Source organism: Melanotaenia boesemani, chromosome 10 (assembly GCF_017639745.1).
Source record: "Melanotaenia boesemani isolate fMelBoe1 chromosome 10, fMelBoe1.pri, whole genome shotgun sequence".
Classification (NCBI taxonomy): Eukaryota; Metazoa; Chordata; class Actinopteri; order Atheriniformes; family Melanotaeniidae; genus Melanotaenia; species Melanotaenia boesemani.
The window spans coordinates 26,836,900-26,859,068 of record NC_055691.1 but is presented as its reverse complement, the minus strand read 5'-3'; the positions used below and the strand labels follow the sequence as shown (position 1 = coordinate 26,859,068).

The 22,169-nt window shown below is 38.0% G+C and overlaps 1 protein-coding gene across 3 annotated transcripts in view; it reads right to left on the bottom strand.

Annotated features, from left to right (window-relative positions):
• Nucleotides 1–22,169, bottom strand: part of sema4ba (sema domain, immunoglobulin domain (Ig), transmembrane domain (TM) and short cytoplasmic domain, (semaphorin) 4Ba) — a 42,172-nt gene that overhangs the window by 9,562 nt on the left and 10,441 nt on the right. For all 3 annotated transcript variants that reach the window (XM_041997906.1, XM_041997908.1, XM_041997907.1), the window contains exon 2: nucleotides 8,134–8,551. In XM_041997906.1, the coding sequence (XP_041853840.1) occupies nucleotides 8,134–8,251 (118 nt within the window). In that variant the 5' untranslated portion in view covers nucleotides 8,252–8,551. The remainder of the gene's footprint in view (nucleotides 1–8,133; nucleotides 8,552–22,169) is intronic.

The window sequence follows — 22,169 nt, the reverse complement described above, 5'->3', positions numbered from 1 at the left end:
GCCAATCATTTTCCGATCACAATCGATTCATATAGAACAATTAATAAAACAGCAATTACATATTTTGTATGAGAAATACCAGATTTATGTCAAAGGAATTGTAGGGAAAATATTCTCTTAAGTTTGGATAAGAAGCAACAAAACACACAGGCAGGCACAAGGCTGCTATAGTCGGTCCTTAGGTTTTCGACATGGAGCCAGTCTATATGAATGATGTCTGTTTTGAAATCTGCCTCAACATACCCAAATGGTTGGAGCTGAAGTGCAACTCTGAGATGTAAATGTACATAAAGGTAGAATAATGCATTATTACACAAAGCTAGAGTCAGTTCAGTTTCATCATTGCAATTAACCTAGTGGGGTACCTTGTTTAAAATGCTTTTTACTTCCAAACTTATAACAATTACAGGTGCAGTCTAAAACTGCAAAAAACCCACAGATGCTGGTGGTAATAATTAGACTTGTGGCACTTTCCTGTATTAAACTAATCCAGTCCAGGTAGAGTCATTATGTTCTACTGATAATAAGCCCACATGCCCTGCAGTGTGCATGACCTAATATAACCTCATCTCAGTGCTACAGGAGGTTGAGAGACTTCCACTCCCTCGAGAAAACAACATGTTAATAGCAGTCCATCGCCTCGGCAACAGTGGGACTTATTGTAGTTAAATCTGTCCGTAAAACCACAAGAGGCTCAGCTCGACATACTGTACATGGACCCACTGGGGCCAACTCTCTTTCCTTTTCACTATCATTACAGGAAAAATGGACTGCTGCTCCGTGCCGGTACCCCCTCCCCACACAGCCTTGAGTAAATTTAACTGTGATTTACAGAGAAAGACACACAAAGGCCAACACTGGAACCAAAACAAAAGCTTTGAGGGATTTACGGAGGAGGATATCTACACAATTATTCACTGGAGTCCCATCACCACTGTCATACTTAGCAACCACAGCCAACAAAGAGCAACAATAGGACCCTGAACTGAGTATCATTAAAGAGATCCAGGAGGGTTTTGCAGCTGTGCAGAGCTTTACTATCATCTTTTCAGGAAAACAACCATTTTTCAGGGTAGACCAGTGCTTTATATAAATTGAGATTCCAATGCTAATATAATAGAGAGCTGACTGATGTGTGGTCTTAATGTTGCAGACATTTTTATACAAGGTAAAATGAGCTAAAGTACTAATTTGTTAAATCCAATCCTTTCAGATAAAAGTTAGAGAGCTGAATGATTCATGTGAAGATATTTCTCCAGTTATACAGCATTAGCAGGTAGAATTAGATTATAAAGATAATATATAAAAACACATTCAGTGCTTCATGAAAAAGGCTGCATAACACAATGCAAGAGTTTCTTTGACGTTATTAAGATTCAACAGTTCACAAGGTAAAGAGCACTTCTGCTCCTTTAATACAGCAATGCAAAATTACAGCGTCACTTTTGAGCTATAGATGATAATTTCAGTAGATAAAAATGACAATCACTTCTATGATCTTTGATGATTTATTGTTTAAATGTGAACATCTTCACATAAGTAATCCAACATACTGTTTATCTTGAACATTTTTGTCAGAAGCGGTCATATAACAGACTTTTTAAAAGTTTTTGCTCATGGGATGTCTTGCCCACAAACTTTAAAAAGCAAGCTTACACAAAGAGCCACACTGTAGAAACTTTTTAAAAACCTTGTACAGGGTTTTGGTAGCATATTTTGGTGAATTCATGATGCCATCATGCTAGACTCCAAACTATACTGTATGTCTAAAAGACTTCACCTCTTGAGAGGCACTCAATAATCTTGCCATAAACAAAGTTAATTATTAAGCAAATATGCCCAAACATTCAGGGTTCCTATTTCTCAAATGTTAATGTTTAAACATTTTATGATTGTCTCAAGCAACTGGAAAATATTACCTTTTGTCTATTTTTTATATAAAGTTCTCCTATTACATTATTAATTAATAAATTGTAAATTCCATAAAACTGTTTCAGCCTAACAAGTTATATTTAATTTAACTTTTAGATTTTCTGAATATGAGCTGTAGGCAAATTAGTTTCAGAAAAAAAATCAACTAAAGATAAAGAGTGCACCCTGGTTTAACTCATCCTCTCCACTCCATACTTGCCAAAGTCCTTTGAAGAATCTGCTTGTCTTGTTTTTCTGAGGTTCATTCATGATGGCTGTCTTTGTGACAATGCAGCACCAGAAATGTTGTGGTGTACAGCAGGAAGAGGGAAACATTAAGTTCAAGGGAAGCATGCAGAGTAAGAACAGCTTGTCTCTGACAAGGCAGAAGTGGCCATCATGTCATGACTGAAGAGTATCATACAACAGCAATTCATCCTTAATTGACCATCTTGCTTTTACTTTTTGAGAGAGCCACTGAAAAAAAGCTCTTATGAAGAATGGATGTTTGGCATTCAAGAGGCTTATTTTTGGAGTGCACATGTTTTAATTTTCTACAGTGCAGCACACAGTATGTGAGTTGCGTGCATGCCACACTTCATCTATAATAGATTCCCCTGCAAGAGAAATGAACTATGGCATGAACTTCAACAACCTTTTTGAAGGAAGATTGGTTTCTTTGATGGATAAGACCTCACTAAGATTTTTTTTTATATCGGGTTTTCCTTTAAGATGTCACTAATCTTTTCTCTCTACTCATACAAAGTTATGGAAACTTGAACATTCTTGAGAAATGTTGTGAGATCTCATCCATCAAGATATCTTGGAAAGAAAAAAAAACTATACAAGTCAGCATTTCAGGAAAAGAAAACTTAGGTCAGGGATTCAAGAAGAGTTACAGTGGACTTTCCACAAATCTGTAAAGATTTTTCATTGAAATATATTTTTTATTACATAAGAAAATGTTCTGATAAAAATCAAAATCTGGATTATCCTTATGAGGCATTGCTTCTATAAAGAAAAATACAAACTTGTAGTTATTCTAAGTCTTAACATGACTGAGACAACACCAACAAAGTGACACAATATATGTGTAATTTATAATGTATAATATATACCAGAAATAAAAAATATATCTGAACGTTCTTGTGTTTGTGCTGCTCTGATGGAAACTTTCGGCAGACTGTGAGCAGACAGATGACCTTCTGTGCAGCTGCCACTGAATAAACTACATAAAAAGGGAGCTGGAGGGCTTTACACTTCATCATGTGACTAATAGCAGACTTCTGATCCGAGAGTAAGAGAGCAGCTTTGTGTGGTTACAGCACCTCATCCGTGACCCTTTCTACAAGTGCATGAACAGTACACTCCATGGTTCAACCTCTGACAGCTGTAAGCAATATGCCATTATTGCCATTATTATGTAATTAAAAGTCATTTCTGCAAATGACACTGCCAGGGGTCTGAGAAGGGGTCTGAAATACTTGCCCTGACTGACTCGCTAATCTATTTAGAGAAGAAATCAGTTATATTGGGCTTAAAGGAATTAGTCATGCTGCTGCTATCTTTTATTTATTTATTTTTTTTAAAGTGGAGAAATCATTTAAAGTATGGAGCATCCCCTCTAGTTGAATCATTTGTCTTACCAACAGAGATCTAACTGCATTCTTTTGTAGGACCATAACTACAACAAACTGATATACCAGTGCCCTCCCTTTTAAATGGGCTGTCTTTATCAGCTCCTACAGCTGTATGTTCAGTAGATCAAGTGATTGCATACCTCATTTAAAACATCCCCTCTTTTTCCCTCTCTGCAGAGCATTATCAAAAACAATGTATATGAGGTGAAATGGCAAGCAAAGTTTGCAACAAACCCTCCTTTGGAACAGTTTCTACTTAACAAGAAACTTGCTCTTGCAAACAATGTGTACAAAGAAACAAAGAGTGTTGCCAACACTAGAAATAGAAAACCTCACCTGTTTTTATTGCTGTGTATTTTATCATTTGGTGGTCACAGTTCACCAGGCAGTGTCCCCCAAAAAAGGCATAATCTCTGTTGCCTTTAACAAATTCACGATTGATCATCTTTAAGGGATGTCTGATGCCTCATTTCCAGTCTTCTGACCATAAACATGACCTACATTATTTTCTCTGAGGGAGTATAAGAGCAATGCATGCACATAATAGTCTTAAAAGACTGAGACTCATATTTTGAACAAGGTTGAATGGGCAGAAGTAGGCTCACAAACCACAAGATTAAACACATAGGTTTTTTTTTTATCTTCATTAAAGTAATACTCCCAAAGACACATTTGTGTGACTACATAATCTAAATTTAACTGCTGCATCACCAGTAGTGCAAAGATTATAGCACAGGTTTGATCAATTTTTATTTCATGAAAATGTGCAAGCAAAGAGACACAAGGGACAATTGTCTTTGCTCAGAATGCATGCTTGTAAATCAAACTGCTTTTAGTAAAAGTGATTAAACCTTCTGCTGCAACAGGAAGCTACAAATCCAAGAGGAGTCCTACTGAATCACTGTCACACTGCAATATCAAGACAGAAAACAGCCCACATTGGGGCAATAACTACATTTTCCCAAGTGATTTTTAACTAACTAATAAGAGCTGCTGCTTAATGTGTAGCTATATGGAACAGCAGGCCTGGGAAGCTGAAGGACAGAGACTGAAGCATCTGGAGTGCATTAAGACAATAAAACAAGAGGGTCAATTCACTAGGAGATTCAGTAGGCAAGCTGTAAGCCTGCTGTTTGTCTTGGTAATTGTAGGGCTGAATCTTGTTAGCAGGATATTGTCAGTCTAATATTTAACTCAACTTCAAAAAAAGCTGGAAAGTTAAATAGTTGCAAAACCTGTAAATGCTGAGAAAAGTGTAAGGATAAAATATGTGCATTACATATTCACACAGCAGGGATGAGCAATAAGGATGTGGTGGTGCAATTTATAGTGGAACCTTGTAGCATGGTAGGAAGCCAATTAATCTGTTAGCATTTCTATATGCAACACCTCCCTCCTTTCATTTGTAAACCAGCATGTAGCTCAGCTCAGAAGGATTGCTTTCTTGTGAAAACCTTGATAAGGCAGTCTGCAGTTCAGGGAGCAACAAATGCTGACCCTGGATGAACCACAATAATGTTAACCAGCTGCTCCCTCATCAGGAACTTACTATGATCCCTTCCTCTGCTGTGAACTGTGCTTGGGTATCATGAACAAAGAGAATGTACAAGAGGTCTTGACATGTTTTTAAATGCACAGCAGCACTCTGACCTGACCAAACAGCCTCACTGCAAGGCAGGTTGTGTAATTACAGCCACTATGTCCACACAACACTCAGAATATTAATATGCAAAGACGTCCTGTAGTCACAACCTTTCTTGCCATGTGGATATTGTAGTCTAATGGGTAAGCAACTCTATAGGAACAAAACTAAATATGTTTTTCATAATACCAAATATTATGGTCAAAATTTATTTTCTCCATTAATTGAGGGTTAAAAATATCGGAGGCATGGCTTTTCGGTTGTTTGGTTTAATCTATATAAAGAGAGTTATTGTGCTCATTTTCTTTTTTAGTGTTTTGCCTTGATGTGTAATTGAAGAGGAATGCAAGAATAAGATGTTCTCAAACTGTACTTTGCTGTCACCATCTGTAATGCTTTGATTTAGCTCTTGTTTCTATAAGGCCCCGCCCCACGAGAGTTCAGTCTGCTTTAATTCTGCTTTAATTGATCAGCAGGTTGATTAAAAGCTCTAAGTCCTTAAGCAACTAAAAACACAACAGTCACTTGGTGTGTAACAGGGAGCTGAACAGATCAATGGGGGAAAATGGGCAGAATGAACAGCTTATAGGTGTGCAATTAGATATTGTTCCGATGCACTAAGCCATTCAGCATGGTCTGCATTAAAGCCTGGAACAAATGCAGAAAGAAAGGCAGATGCTGGCTTTACGCCTTGAACCTATGATCCGTACTGATAGGCGCATAATGAGAACCAGACAAGTGTTCACACCATAACACATACAAATCCCCATTCATTATTCATGGCAGATTACCCTCTTCATTAAGGCAGAGGCGGAGACCGAGGGAATGGAGAGGGAAGAGGAGGGGAAGTCAGTCTATGAGAGTATTGCCGGATGAAGATCAGCCAGGCAGGACTTTGGCCCGCCTACACTGCAGAGGTTTAAGCTGTCAAGCTAACTGGCATCCAGATAGGACTGAGGGTACCGGAAATCATGACGAGGTCAGGCAGTTTCTGCTGTATAAAGTTCATGTCCCTGAGGCCTCCAGCTCTGCATTCTGCTTTGATACTGTATACACAATGTGACACAACCTTTCAGCGGGAGACTGGAAAATGTCAGCATACCAGAACCAAAGTTACCACAGCAAGGCAACTTTTATCGCCAGGCCCTGCTGACCTTCATCAGCTGGCTGAAGCTTGTTCTTTGCTTTGCATCACAATCTAAAACCTCAAAACTCAAACAACACCAGGCTTTATAGAGATGGGTTTGTGAGCTCTTGAGCACATTGAGATGCGGGAAGAGCTGATAAAATGACTCCTTGTTAAATTTTATGGAGAACTGTGACTCCCTCTGTGGCTAAAAAGGCATTATTTCCTCATAGAAATGTCAAGAGCTTATCAAAGCTGTTCAACAGTTACAGCAACACAAATGCTATAATAAAAGAAGCTGAAAAGTGGTTAGCTATTGTAGTACAACAAAAATAGACACAAGATCAAGAAGAAATAAACTTGATTGGCTTCAGCTACCCTGAATGCATCATGAAAGCTTTAGTTTATATACAGTACAGCAGATTTGCGATATGTAGGTCGGCATGTTTTATGGTGTTTAACAATGGCTGCACATCCTGAAAGCAAATCTTAACTCTGTAAAGGGGAAGTGTGTAAAGCATCTTTTTAGTGAGTGATTGATGATGTGTGTTGTTGTGTAACGCTCCACCTGAGCCAAGCTCTGGGCTTTGCTGAGGCTGGTAGGTGAGAGTGATAATCTGTTCAGGTAAGAGGTCCAACATGTGGGACGATGCAAGCTCAGACAGCTCACCAGTTTAAAAGCTTACATGCCTCAAAAACTACCTTAAACTGGAAGGTGAAGCCATAAGTATAATAGATTACTAAGCGAGATCCATCAACACAATATTCCCGACATTACTCCTAATGATGCCTGACCATGAGTCATTATCTGCATTTCAACTGCTGAAAGCTTCCAGTGTTTCCATAATCTTTGATTGTGTTTGATTTCAATGGAAATACTCTGGCACAATTAATGTTTAGATCCAGCTTGTCATCTCAAGTGCACTCATATATGGCTTGAATAATTAGATCAGGGATAAAGCATTCACTATTTGTATTGGTGACCATGGTACTATGTATGTCATAACAAAATCATGCTGTACAGAGAAAAAACTGCACAAAGAGCTGATTTAGCAACAATGTATTTTACCAGTAAAATATGACAGACATATTTGGTATGTTTCTAAACTTAAAGCATTTTGCAAGCAGAGGCATGAAATGCAAATTATATAAGAGCAATAACTCTCAGCGCTTGTGAGGAAATGTCTACCTTCTGCAAGTTATAACACAATAGGACTGTACATTCTATAATTATGTCTGACCTGTAAGAACTCAACAGAGCTGCTCTGATGCAGCTGCCACTCACATGAGTTTAACATTTCACCAGTCTAAATCCCTTTACATCTAATAATGCACATTTAAATTTTGTTGATTTTAAGTTAATTGGAATCGCACAACTGGTTCTGTAAGCAGAATTTAGGCTCACAAAAGAGCATCTAGGAGAAAACAGCTGTTTCTCCTGACCTTTGAAGGTTCCCAGATTATACAGCAGCTGCAATTTTACCTCCAAGAAACCTTTGAAGTGCATAGAGAAGAAGTACTTTATGACTGTTTATTGACAGTTGGCCACATGCTGCAAATCCCGAAAAAGTATCTGACAAAAACACGACTGCCTCCAGTTTGAGTTTTCTCAGATCCAGGTGCCTCCAGAGCTCACACATGCTGAGAAATAATAGCCTGGAGAATCTGCAGCTCTACTCTCCTGTGATTTAGAGATGGTTACACGTAATACCAACATATTTATGGCAGATGCATTACACATTACCTTAAATACTGCAAACACCCCACCATGACTACACATCAAGGTTATTCTGTAGTGATGAAGTTGCACTTACTGTAGGAGAAGGTGAGGCGCGGAGTGACATCATCTTCTGTGACAGCTGTATGAAAGCAGCCAACAAGGAGGACAGTACAGGCTGGAAGACACAGCCAAGCCATACTGATTGTCCACATATCTTCTCAGAACCACCAGTCAACTTGCAGTTTTTGCCCTTCAGGCTTTAGGGGAATTCATGAAGAGTGTCTTTTTTAATTTTATTTGCTTTATTGTCCTCTGCTTTATGTTTCTTGTCCTGCAGCTCCAGGCAACTTCAGTGTAGGGTCAGTACAATGTTTGTGGAGTCAGGGCTCTTTTTCGATGCTGTTGACAAAGAGTCTGGTTCGAAATGACAATCTCTGACCTCAGAGCAAGACAGAAAGCCTCCTCTGATCAACCTCCACGTGTACACCACAACGCAGGGTCTCAGCTGAGATCTATGAAAAGGAAAGAACAACATTTTATTAGTGTCTTTTATAAGAAAGCTTTAAAACCCAGGTTCTGGGTTAAGCTGGAAATTTATTGTTCTGAAGAACTCTGAGGCTGTGACATTACTTTCATTTTCTTTTCATAGAAATAAGAAAGATATAAGCCTGCACTGATCATTAACAGATTGTTGCATGAATTATCTTCAGTGTAAGATGTGTTCACATGTGCCCATTAGCTTAATTTCTTCTGATGTGCATGAATAACTTTGCATTCTCACAGCCATAATCTAATTGCGCAACGTAATGAAATGAAAGATTTCTGAGAAGTCTTTGGCTTCACTGACAATGACAAGGTGTGAAGGCCAGATAGTATCTCATGTAACAGGAATTAGAGCTGTTTCTACCGAAAAGTTTTGCTCCAATTAACTTAAGATATTGCTTTCTGAGTCATAGGGAACAGCAGGAAAACATTATAAGCATTGAGAGCTTTTAATCCCCAAAGGTCATAGAGAGCTTTAGCCCTGCCCACTCACATATGCAATAAGAAATTTATGGCGATAACATTGTCCAAAGCCAAAGAGCACTTGTGAAAATGTTGCATGGACCTGATGTAAACTTTCAAAGTCAGTCTAGATTATGGCAATCTAAGTTTAAATATTTTGTTCCACACAAAGCCTGACACAATTTTTTTTCACAATGGCCATAAAAGCATCAGAATGAAGCCACAAAACATCTGTTCTAACAGTGATGAAGTTATGGGGCAATTCATAAATGCTGGTTAACTAAATGCAGCGAGGCGTAAAGTGAAACTCAGTATGGACTTCCTGGGTACAAATGCAACAGCTCAATTACACTTGCCACAAGGAGATCCTCAGATCCAACCAACTGGAGATTCGATTTCATGTGAGTTATAGCAATCAATAGCACAGGGAAGCAAGCAAAGCTATTTCTGGTTTCTATCAAGGGGATCTTGACTCTTAGTCAATAAGCAGTCTAATGCTTGTTACAAACACAGACTTTGCTAAATATGAAGCAGGTAGATGATGTCTTGAGAAGCAGTGATAATGGCAAAAAAAAATCTGCCACAGACAGCTATTTCTGCTGCAATATTTACAAACGCAAGATCTAAAATGTTAGAAATATTACAGACATCTGAGATTCTGTTTATCTAATACAGAATTCTGAGTAAAAGGGGGGCTGTAAGGTTTTCTTTTAAGGTTAAATGACCAAAATCATTTTCCATTTCAGAACTGCACAGTTCAGCAAAAAATAAAATCAAACGTGTCTGGACACTGGAGACCATGACTCTCATCAGTCCTGATGGCAAAAGCAGAAAGGATTTTGGAAGATTTCTGCTTTTAAAACACCAGCCGCACTCACCACTTAAAGTCTTTAGACAAACTACCCAGATGACACCTTGTGCAAGTCAGTGGACTGAAACACATGACAGACAAGGAGGGTAACATTCAGCATCATCAGTATCCTTTGTGTGAAACAACTGAAAGCAAAACACTACTCAACCACCAAGCTGTGGCGATAACATTAATTCTTGCTTTGTGTGACAGTCAGAAAAAGAGACCTGCATAAATCTGACTGAGGTATGTAGAGAGAGTTGGAGAAGGATGAGAACAAGGAAGCCTCTGACACCACAGAAATCTACATGCAACTCTGCACTTCACTGCTCTCTCCTGCATGATGCATAAACTGAATCATCCCTTTCACCCTCTACACAGACGTGATAGTGTGCTCTCGCTCTGGACGATGCTTTCCAGTCTCTCAGTCTGTAATCTCGAAAATTTCTCTCCACCAACACATCAGCCTCATCACCTAGACTAAATCACAGTTGTCAAAATTCCATGTCTCTCCATGAATGTTGCTTCAGGCTCTTTTTAATCCATTATTATTGCATTCAGCTTCATCAGTTTGTTGTTCATTTTATTGACAGATAACTTAATGCTGTGTTAAATATGCGTAACCACAGCAAACAATGACAACCTTAAGACTGACATATAGGTATAAGATGTATTCTAGCCTAAGTCCTTCTCTGCTTTAGATTTGATCTAAGGCAGATTTGATCTATTATCTCTATTTCACTTGATCTATTATCCCATATTCAGCTTGCTGTCTGCAGTAGAGCTACTGGCAAATAGAAACACATCAACAGTGTTTTGTGTACAGAAAAAAACAAAAAAAAGGTTGGGCAATGTAAGTACAATAAAGTCATCGAGTTGATTGTTGTTTACCTGGCTAAATTTATTTGTTTTCTTTCCTTTTTTCCCTTTTTCCCCTTTTTTCCGCTGTACACTAATGATTTTTTTTCTTTTTTTGAGTTGGATGAATCAAGTTATTACAGTAAACATCATGGACCTTAGCCTCCACTTCAGACAGATTGACACTCAATAACATCATCAGTCATGTTACTCAGGATAGGAAGTCCAGTAGAATGTGATTCAGTATTAACCAGTATTATTCAGATACTGAGTGCAAACCAGTGGAGTAATATAACTTTCCTTGCATGATATGTCTTGACCCTAGGACCTAGGAGAAGAATCCAGTTGAAGCGCAGTTTCTAACATAGTCTGCAGATCTTGCTGGACAGCCCCTTAATATCACAGTGTAGATTCTCAGTCATCCAGGCCAAGCTATTCATAAGAGCCTGAATAAAAGCAACTGGACTGCTTGGTTCTTGAAGATGTTTCATCTCTCACCCAAAAGAACTGAGAAGCCTCTCAGATGAGAAGTGAAACGTCTTTAACAATCACGAAACAGAAGTCGAGTCACCTTTTTTTAAGCTCTAACCTTACAATAAACACATCAGAGAGCTGCTCAGCTGATAAAATCACTGTAAAAAAGTTTTAGTTGCAATGCCCAAGACGGATAACAAATTATTATTATTATTGTTATTTTTATTTATTTATTTATTTTTTGCTTTCCCAAATGTCTTCCCACATTTCTATTTCATTACATTTAACATCAGTATTGGAATGGGGATCTCCAAAGCGTACTGGCGGGTGGTCATATATAACTAAAACAATGCATCTATGAAGTAGAACAGCCCCTTAAATTAAGCAGTAAGATGAGTAAGCAGGAAAAAGACTATTCATATTTCAACACACATGTGATGACAATGAGAATAAAATTCCCTCAAACATGCAACTCTTTCAACATGAAGCTAAGAGACTACATAATAAGCTCAGCCTGTGATGCAATATATGTTTAAAATATACAATAGAGATTTATCATCAAAAAAAAAAAAAAAAAGATTTGAACATTAGTCTTCCTACACCATCAATCAAACCTTTTTACACCCAAGTAATTCACAAAAGCGGAAATAACTGATATATTTAACTTAACTGGGAAATTCCCAGCAGTCATTTCCTGTTATAGAGCTTCTGGTATACAGTAAATATATAACTACAGATCACTAACTGCTAAAGCCAGCCCAATGGCAGCACTTCTTGTAAGAGTGTGAGTAATATAAATAGCAATGGTGGTGAAACAGGTGGCACAGCCATTAACATTTGCTATTCTAGACGAGTAGGATGGGTCAAGGCTCCACATGCAGTCTGTTGACTAGAAAAGTGTTGACTGATAAGTACGACCTTTTGGCACGCCTGTCATCTCAAGAAGCCACCTGGATACATACACACATGGGCCAGCTATGTCAAACCCCTGAGTTAACCCAGGTCACATGTTTCCACATGTGGCCTTCAACCTGTGGTCAGCACCTGCCCCCTCGACAACTTCAACTCACAGAAGGACTGTCCCATGTGTGATGTGGCACATGTGAGATGTGGAGGCTGATCGGCTGGGTAAGCTGTGTAGGTGCATGATAATGACATAACTGTGTATTTATACTACTTAGATCTAATGATACATTCTAGAAGTATCACATAAAAACACTCCCATACTCCCATACTAAGTCACTCAAGGACCGGCTTTAGATGATTTGTGACAAATGAAAAATTCAGGAACTGTGGAGTTTTATCACATTGCTCCCATTATTAACTAAAACATTAAGTCCAGTTAAAACTGATAACTTAGGAGCCAAATGACATCCCCTTTGTATTGTTTGGTTTTGACTAAACAAATACACTCTGATCTGACACTCAAAGTCTTACACAGCACTGATGTAGTAAAATATAACTTGCAAAGAAGTTAATGTTTCATATTTCAATTGGTGGTGCAGCATGGTCCAGTTTCCTTTAAAGTCAAAATCAGAAGTCTGCATTTCTGATTAGGGGGCCAGGTCTAAAGAAATGCCCTCTCGTTCCTGCTCGACCCATTTTACATCCAATCCCCAGACCCTGCTAAGAATAATTAATGACTCATTCATCTCTGAGTGAACCATACAGCAGTAATTATGACCATATGCTTTTCCAAAGACTTTTAATTGCCTAATTAAATTCTTATTAAGCTATTAAACAAAGATAAGGGACATTTTGAACTTAAGTTTCAGGGGAGTTTAATTTATCAAACTTGCTTCTCCTCTGGGGCTTGTGACACCAGGTCAAAAATTCTGAATTTAATCACAAGTGCTGAATTCTTAAAACATCAAACTTGAAGTTAACAAGAGCTAAGAATGAATCACAGATTAGTGTAATATATGGCTGTGAAAGTGGATGAGTATATTTCATCAGTTCTGTCTTATACAAGTGTTTAAATCTACCCTGTCTCACAAGTTAAAATATACAAAATGATATTCCATTTCATTCAATTTCCCCTCTGTGTGAATTTCCATAACAGATGTGGACCCTGCAGAAGCCACTTGCTGATCAAATGTAAAGTAGTAAAGCCACTAGGTCTGTTGCCAGGCCTGCTATCACTATTAACGTCGAAGAGTATGAAAAAAGACCAGCAGGGGCTCTGTGATGGACAGAAAAGTCCATTAATACTGAGAGGAGCCAGGACGAAGAGAAGTCACTAAAAGGACAATGACACACTTTGCTACTGCGGGTCTCATCAAACTTCTACCCTAAAACTTGTGTGGAGACAGGAATTATCTGAGAGTGACTAATCTTACCAAATGATGCAGTGAGCTCTTTACTACTGTGTGAGATCCTCTCCTTGCCTCTTTTGGCTTTGTTCTTCATTTTTTGGCACTTCAGCTAAATCTCCTGTCAAAACACATCTGATAAGGCTAAAATGTGGCTTAAAATTACTAACACACTGTCATTAATAAACCTTCATGCCTAAGGGACCGAGGAAAAGTAGGTAGAAGTTTATACTTTTCTCTCTCCACTCTTTTCAGCTTTTAAAAATCAGTGTAAGCCGATCCACTTCTAGGAAGGAGCCTGCACCGTTGATCATGCTGGATTGGCCTATTTCTTTTCTTCACTCAGTCACACCCTTAACTGGGAAAGGGAACAACCTTTATCTTTATTCAGTTTCTCATAAAAATACAGGTAAGTTAATACCACACCTTATCCAGACTCTAATACTAACAGTTTTATATAAAACAACAGTTTGATCAGTCACTTAAAATGATCATAATCCTTCTAAATTCAGAATTCTCATTTATTTGATTTTAGAGAGTTAAATCAAATATTTCTGGTACAGTTAGATATGGATTTATTTAATTTTAAAAGTTATCAAAAGTTACTTTTCTTGTAAGGTGACATTTAGCATCTGCAAACCATCTTGAGTCTCCCTTTGATCCTTTTTTCTGTGCTACATGATATCCTGACATTTGGTGAAAAAACACAAGCAAACACTCCTTTTACTTGCACTGCAGCTGTTTTTATTTAGCTTTTATTTTTTACTTTAAAGAACTTCAGATCATATTAATCAGTTCTTTTTTACTGCTGATCAAATAGTGTAATTCAAGCTCTGTCTGTGTTTTCACCTTTAGACATATTTCTTTATCAGTTATAAAAAAGTACTTTGTAAGGTACAGAAATGGTCCTTCAGTTAAATACTGGGGGACCTTTGTATGAGTTTAAATGTACAAAGTCATCGCTGACAACCAAGGACACCTCCCAGATCTTATGCGTTTATTAAGACCTTTTCATTTTATCCTGTAATTATTAAACTTCTAATAGAATGAAAACTTGTTTCTGACAACTTGACATGTCTTAAAGGTTCATACACATCTATAGATTTTGGCCCCAAACTATTTAAAACTTTATAAACCAACAACAATATTCTAAAACCAAATATTTGGTGGTCTGGACGCCAACATGGCGACCTCAGGTCTGGAGTGATATGATCCACTTTTCTGGTTTTACTGAGGACTCAAGCAGCAGCAATCTGAATCACTTACTATTTTTCAGATTATAATGGACTGATTTCATATCAGTCGAGTGCAGATTTTTATTCGTTCTTCCTTGGCTCCAAAAAGTCCAATCTGTTTTGTTTTTATTTAAGTAAAGGAAATTCAGGAACATCTTTTTTTCCTTATTTTGGAGAAAATAAGTGTTTGTAGGGGATTATGTTGAATGTATCAATGCAACACTGAGATTGATTTAAACTAAGACAGAAACATTCAAACATTGTTAAACAGTGTTTAAGTGGATCTTGTGTATTACTTTAACAAGAGACGTCTCAGTGCAGTGGTGTAGACAGAAAACAAGTCAACAAGTCCAAGTCAGTTTCATGTGTTCATCCTGACACAGCAGGACGAAGACAATATTTCTTAGTATGATATTATGCAGTCCAGGCTTGTAAAAGCAACAAATTCATCAATGACTTTTTCATGACAGAAATAAAAATACACAGTGTTTAAGATATCCAGGGCCTGTGTTTTTATGAGGGCTCCTGGCTGCTGTCAGACTCAGGTGAAGAGCTGTTTCAGCCCTGGCTGCTGTAAGTAGGTCAGGCCTGTTGAAACATTCAGTCCCATTCAAAATCTCTCAACTTGGTTGCAAAAAAATTCAGTCTGCGTGTGCAGGAGTGAAACATCAACCCTGACAGCATCAACCTCAGGTTCTTGCTCATGTTTACGCCAACTAATTTGATTGATTCCTCAGATACTTTAAGTCTGTAATACACATTTGAAGTATGCTGAGTTTGTCATGTTTAACAAAAATATCAATAGATTAAATTTACAAAACTCTGATTATTAGTTTTAATCAAGCAGTGTTGGCACCTTCTGATATTGGTTGCAAGATTTATGTGTCACCTATACCTGTAAATCTTTTAAACAAACACTCTGACATATACAACTTTATGCAGCTTTAGGCAAATGTGCAGGATTGAAAGCATATTCCTTTATAACATTCTTTTATTTTTGTTTTTACTGAGCTCAATTAATGTGATACCCTTTACTTATACCCAACTAAACACAATCAATGCCCCCCTAATGAGACTGCCTGATAATATTAGTTGTTATCTCTCTTTTAAGAGAATTATTACATGGCATCTCTTTCTATTGACTTTCTTGCAGAGTGGTCAGTCTGATGTGGTTGGGGTAGTACTTTTTGTTTAAATAGATCAGAGGATTTAATGTAGATAAAGAGGTTGCATAGATAATTAAGCGATTCAGCTAGGCATAAGTGAAGAAAAAAACTCAGAAAAGACTTGAATATTATCATAAAGAGTTGCTAAGTCATGCTTGTGGACAACTGAACAAAAGAGAGAAATAATGTGCTGAATGATATTTGCTGCCTATGTAAATTCATGGGCCAGTCAATCAACAGCAAGGCATTGACAAATTTATCCTCTCTGAAATTGATTAGGCTGGTGTGGCATCCATGAAAGGCTGTAAACAAAGCGGCATGGCTGTTCGCCCTTGATGTCCACAGCAAGAAGCTGCATGCATTCCAGTAGCTTAGCGGCTTAAACAGAAGCTCAGGCTATAGGCCATTGGGTAAAAAGCTGCACACATCCATCACTGTGTGAGACTGATAAAAGGCTCAGAGTATGCACTCCTCTACATGCTCCAGAGACGAGCCTTCAACAAAATTCTAGAGTTTCATGTTTATGAAGCACATAGGAACCCTAGGTGACTCGTTATTGCAGATTTCACAAGTCTGAAGTGTCGACTTCTGGACTTTGTATACAGCGCAATAATGCCACCCAAACTAGTAAATTATGTTTCTGCAAAAGGTGAACAAATCACTTCAATATGATAGCTTTTTAAAATCAAATCAACTGGGAATTTGGTTAATACGATGATCAAAACAACTTAAGCTTTCAGAATAGGTCTTTTAAAAAAATATGTTGGTCATTGAGACAGAAAACTTCATTTTTTAAAAAAGAAAACTTGATATACTGGAAAACTGAACACTTCCAAAGAAGTGTTCGTGTTTTAAATCACAAGCAAAGATCAATGTTGGCTGAGGGAATGGCGTGTTCGTTCAAGCATGATTAATCAGGTTCATGTTCACTCTTCAGTCATCTATTGCACAGCCTATCTGTAATGACACATGTGAGAACTTCTTACAGACTTAATCCTGTTATTTTGATGTACAGTACTCTGAGCTAAAGTGAATGTACAGCAAATCTTGGCATGAAGCTAAAGGATTTCTTTAGTTTTAATTTATTTTTCTTGCCATATGATTTCAACTCAAGCATTTACAGCTCTTAAAATCTATTGAACAGATTCTTCTAAAGTCACACTACACACGAAGACATCTTGTAAAAGATGCAGATGACATGTTGTGCCCTGAGAACACACTGAGGGGAACTGGACGTCTGTCAACAATACTTATGCTCTATAAGTCAAGTTCATGAGATATGAGTAGTATACAAATGGGGAACAAATGACAACAAACATGGAAAATTATTATTTTTGTGCCTGTGGTCAAACTGACTCATTTGCTTCTCATTCTCCATATTTCTTTAAAAAAAATCAGATCACTGACTAGTTAAATCCTCCATTTTCTGACCTATTTGCTTACCATATTGACCGCATTAGAATATCTTTGTGGGGGTTAGACTGTCCCCTTTATGTAGGGTCTGAAAGTGGGGCAGCTGCCCCCCACATGAAGTGACCTCACTTAGTAAAGATCAATAGAAGGCAGCACATTCCTCATTCCAAGTCCTCAGCAGTCACTTAAGCCTTGGTATCCCAGTCATCCAAGCCATCTTGTGAATCCTTTAGAACAATGATATTTAGGGTAAATTCCAATTATTGACATCCAACATCCTAGACAACCAGATTTGACCTGTGAGGGCAACATATCTGGAGAGCCATAAGGAGGAGACAAGCTCTTTTCATTCATGAGAACGAACCAATACGCAATGCTAATGCGTTGGTACTCTAAGACGAATTCAGTGTTGCTCATTTTAGGTCCCAAATTTTGGATACTTGTACGTTTTACTCGTTTTTTTATTTCTACTTCATTTACATCACATTTTAAACCCTGCATTCAGCAAAATTATGGGCCCCAATTTGATCCTGAGGCTAGATGATTTAATGGCTGACTGACTGCTCTATTTAACCAGACAGGCATAATAAGGGGATTAGCAAACTATCAGATGACAGAGTTTAGTGTACTTGGCTCAAGGTATACGGTTAGATAGTCTACAGTCACACCATTTGTTAACCATTGTGCAGAATGTAAATAAAAAAGAATTTGCTTTAATTCAGAAGAGTCAGTGTTTTAAAGGAAACAAATGCAAAGAATAAGAAGAACAGTCTGTAGTTTTATTTATTCTTAACTTAAAAACCCTTGAAGTGCATGTACTTGTGTGTTTACAGGAACATCCCAGCACTCTGACTGCTTGAGATGTAATCAGAGTGCCAACAAGTCCAAACAGCACCCAGACCACCAGAGCTGGATGAGTGTAGATGGGAGCTGATGTCATGGAGAGATAGAGGTGAAATGTTGTGTTACTAGAAAGCTGAGCCTCCTCACTGTGATCTTTGAGCACGTAGGACGTCCTCAGGTATCTTAACCTACTTTCATAACTTAAAGGTACAAACTACTTAACTATTTTGCAACCATGCATACAGAGAAAGAAAGAAATTATAAAATTCAGCAATAAAAAAGGCTTTTAGTTGTAGTTTCTAGGGGAGCAGGAAAATATACTATTTTATCTACAGGGATGAGGCATGTTCCCATAAAAAAACTTAAGTTTACTGGAGTTTTGGTTTATGGGAATGTGGCAATTAGTTACTAAAAATACCCAAGCCTCTTGTTAACAAATATTAGTTCCATTTAACGACCCCAAAGTCAATCATTTCCAGGAAAACTAAGGAGTTGCTCCAGCTGATGTCAGGAAGCAAGGAAGTGATTCATCTGATTATTTACAAACAATATGTGGTCAATGATTAGATCAAGGAACAGAGACATATAAGGCATGCAAGGAAAACAGACAAATACAAATAATTTTATCTGCATCAATAGTGAATGTAAATGCATCCTGATATGTACAAAGTGTTGAAAGCACAAGTAGTAAAGCAAGTAAGATTTTGCAGTATTATTTAGTTAAGAAATGACAGAAAACAAGAATTCTTAGAGGCATTTGTCCCCATCTCAAGATTTCTATAGTTCACCCAAATGAGTAATACCCACTGACCAGAGCAAGTCATAGTGGGAAAAAAGCATCGACAGTGCTACTTCCTGTGAGCTTAAACTGCACCTGCATGCTGAACAGTTTCATCCCCTCCAGATGTCTGGGAGCCTCACCAGACCTCTAGCCAGCACATCTATAACTGTCTCCTCCACTGCCCAGACTCTTGTGGATAACTGCCAGAAAGAAAGCAGAGATGTCTGGTGATCTGAGCCCTGCAGCCACTCACGCTGCACAAAAAGTGCTGAAAGAGGCCATAAGATGGCTTGTATGCTATGTCTTAATATATCACATCTTCAATCCAATCTGATGAATTATTCATGCAATGCTATCTACTCTACCTCTCACCTAAAACATCTGCCCTGCCAACCTCTCTGCCAGGTCTGCTCTGCCACAGGAAGCTTTTAGTCGGCTGCTGTCCCGTGGTCTCTATTTCATTTAACCCCCTTCCTCTATCTCTATTTCCGTCTTTCGAACTTCAGGGATAAAGCATGGACAAAGAGAGATTGCATTACTGTTTCAAAAAACTGAACTTGTCTGTACATGGCTTTCAAGTGTGAACAGTAGGTTTGCTACATTACAAATACCTGGGTTGTCAAAGCTGAAGGAGGCACGCAACCAACTACCTCATATGAACTCTGGACCAAACAAGAAAGGCCTGCGGTCACAAAGAAACAACATTCCCAGGGTGACTACAGGCAACAATATTCACATTGCTCCTCAAAGGTATCCTTAAATCTGAATTTAATTTTAAATTTTAAAGTCTGACCAAGGTAGAAATAAATCTGTCACCACAGATGGATGCTGTTAACCACTCAACCAAACATGAATGATTGGAACAATCATCTAGTCAATGCAAATAAGTCTCAACATCCCAGTAAAATGAGCAGCGCGCTCTGCAGGCTTGTCTGTTCAATACCCTGACTGACAGATCTCAGATCAGCTCAGATTAATCAGATAAGACAACCAGACTGAAGTTCATTCAAATTTAAGTAATTCCCGATCACATATTTTTGCACCTTCCATCTGTGTGCTAGATCATTAAAACTGTTAAATTGGGAAACCTATAACTCTTGACGGGTGTGTCCTAACCCCTGAGGAACTAGTCAACAAACACTGATGCAGCAAAGAAGCAAGAGACTCAGTCCGGTGGTCAGAGTAGCTGTTAATCCCAGCTGGCGCTGGTAAAAGTTAATATAAAATACCAGGTGAATAATAAGGTGAGTATTAATAGTAATTCCAGAACTCTCCATCATTGCAGCTCTGCACAAAAAATGAATCCACAGAGCATCCATTCAACATGGTTACTCGTAAAACATAGTTCTCTCAGCATGCGTGCTGCCCTTTCATTTTCACCATGCATTGCTGGCTCCGCTGATGTGTTGCCAGGTCTGCAGCGGTTCAGCTTCACTCTCCACAAAATTAGTCTAGTTTCTCTTCTTCACATTGTTCCTCTGCACTTTAAGCAGAGTCCAAGTTTGGCTTATTCTGGCATCCAAGGAGGATACTTTTTTTTTGTTTTTTTTTTTTTTTGTTTTTAATAAGAGAAGCAAAACAGCTTGCTAGTTACTGTCTGAGGCTAATGCATTGTACTGGGTCACTTTTGCTTGAACTATATACACAATCTACCTGTAACATGTATTTCTGATTGTAGATCTGCTCTGAAAAGTCCTAAACAGATCATTTAAGGAAAATGGTCCATTGTCACAATTCAATGAAATACAGTTCTGTGAATTTTAATGTTTTTTAAGCAACTGCTGTCTAACTAACCTATAGCTTGTTTATATCATAATGACCAGATTACTTTTACTCAAACTTTTAGGCTATACAGTCTTATAACTGGTTTTGGTTAAAAGGCTTTCAAATGATTATTGTAATAATATTGAATAATATCAGCCTAAAGTGAAAGAGACACACAGGCAAAGTCAGATTTGCCAAGCTTGTGGCTGTTGTCAGGATTGTCAAGGAAGAAGTTTTCAGTATCTTTTAAAATATTCCATTAAAATAAAAAATTGCAGCTATGGCAAGTTAAACTACAGATATCACCGTTTTTTCAGAGAAAGACAACATAAAATCCATCCATCCTGTTAAGTTAATGTCCTGTTAATGTTCTCTAAAATTAGGTGAGAAACCATCAGCAGATCGATAACTGGTAATAATCCAATTGTGCGCATTCCTTGTGAATAAAAGCAAAGACTAACAAAGCAAGCTTGTGTAAGAAGCTTGTGTTGCAAGTTGCAACTGGTCATTCGATGCATAAAGTGAGGATGCAGCTTATAAGTTCAGTTTCAGTTATTTGCAACCATTGTTTTATGTACATCCTTTACAGAAAAGTTTTGGGGGTGTTCAGGTGTTCAAGAATTTAAAAGCATTTCTGATGAAGCCTACTAATAGGTGATTCATCCATGTGTTGGCTCACTGCCCTTACATTTTGCCTGTATTATTTAAAAAAAAATAAGAAGCATGAAGCAGAAAACAGAGGAAGCCTTACACATTTCTAGTCCATTCAAGTGAGAAGTGTTTGTGAGATATAACTGAGTTGTTTATAGATGTAAGCAAAGCATGAAATAAGTGGAAACTGCCAGCATCATGACGCATCATCTCAGCCATCCTCCTTAACACATTTTTCATCCCTATCTTTCAACAGTGAAATTTGTGTTCAAGGTTAGAAGAGAGCAACTTAATTAGTCAATGTTTCAGTCAGTAATGAGTATCAAAGCTACTGTGCATTAACATCAGAAGTAAGCACAGCTTGTTTACAATAAGGCAATCAGACGTCTGTGATCAGAAAGAAACTGCAGGAATGTCTTTAAGGGTCAGTGGCACCATTAGCAGAGTAAAGGGCATAACCTGGAATGCTAAGAGATATCAAATCACGGCCGTGGGGGAGGGACAGGCTGCTAAACAAGGCTCGGATGGAGGCTCATTCAATCATCTAAACTACTCTCATACGCCTGTCAGAGAGGACACAAACATACAACCACTTACAACAACAAGAACCTAATGTACATTTGCTGAATGTGATCTTTCTGTCCTCCCATAACTCCAGGGCCAAGAGTGTGAAGGTACACATAGTTTTGAGAATTCAAATATTGCTTCACTATAAAACAAATAAGTTGCAAGAGGAATAGGTGCGAGATTACAGGGAATAGAAACAGGGTCAATTTGG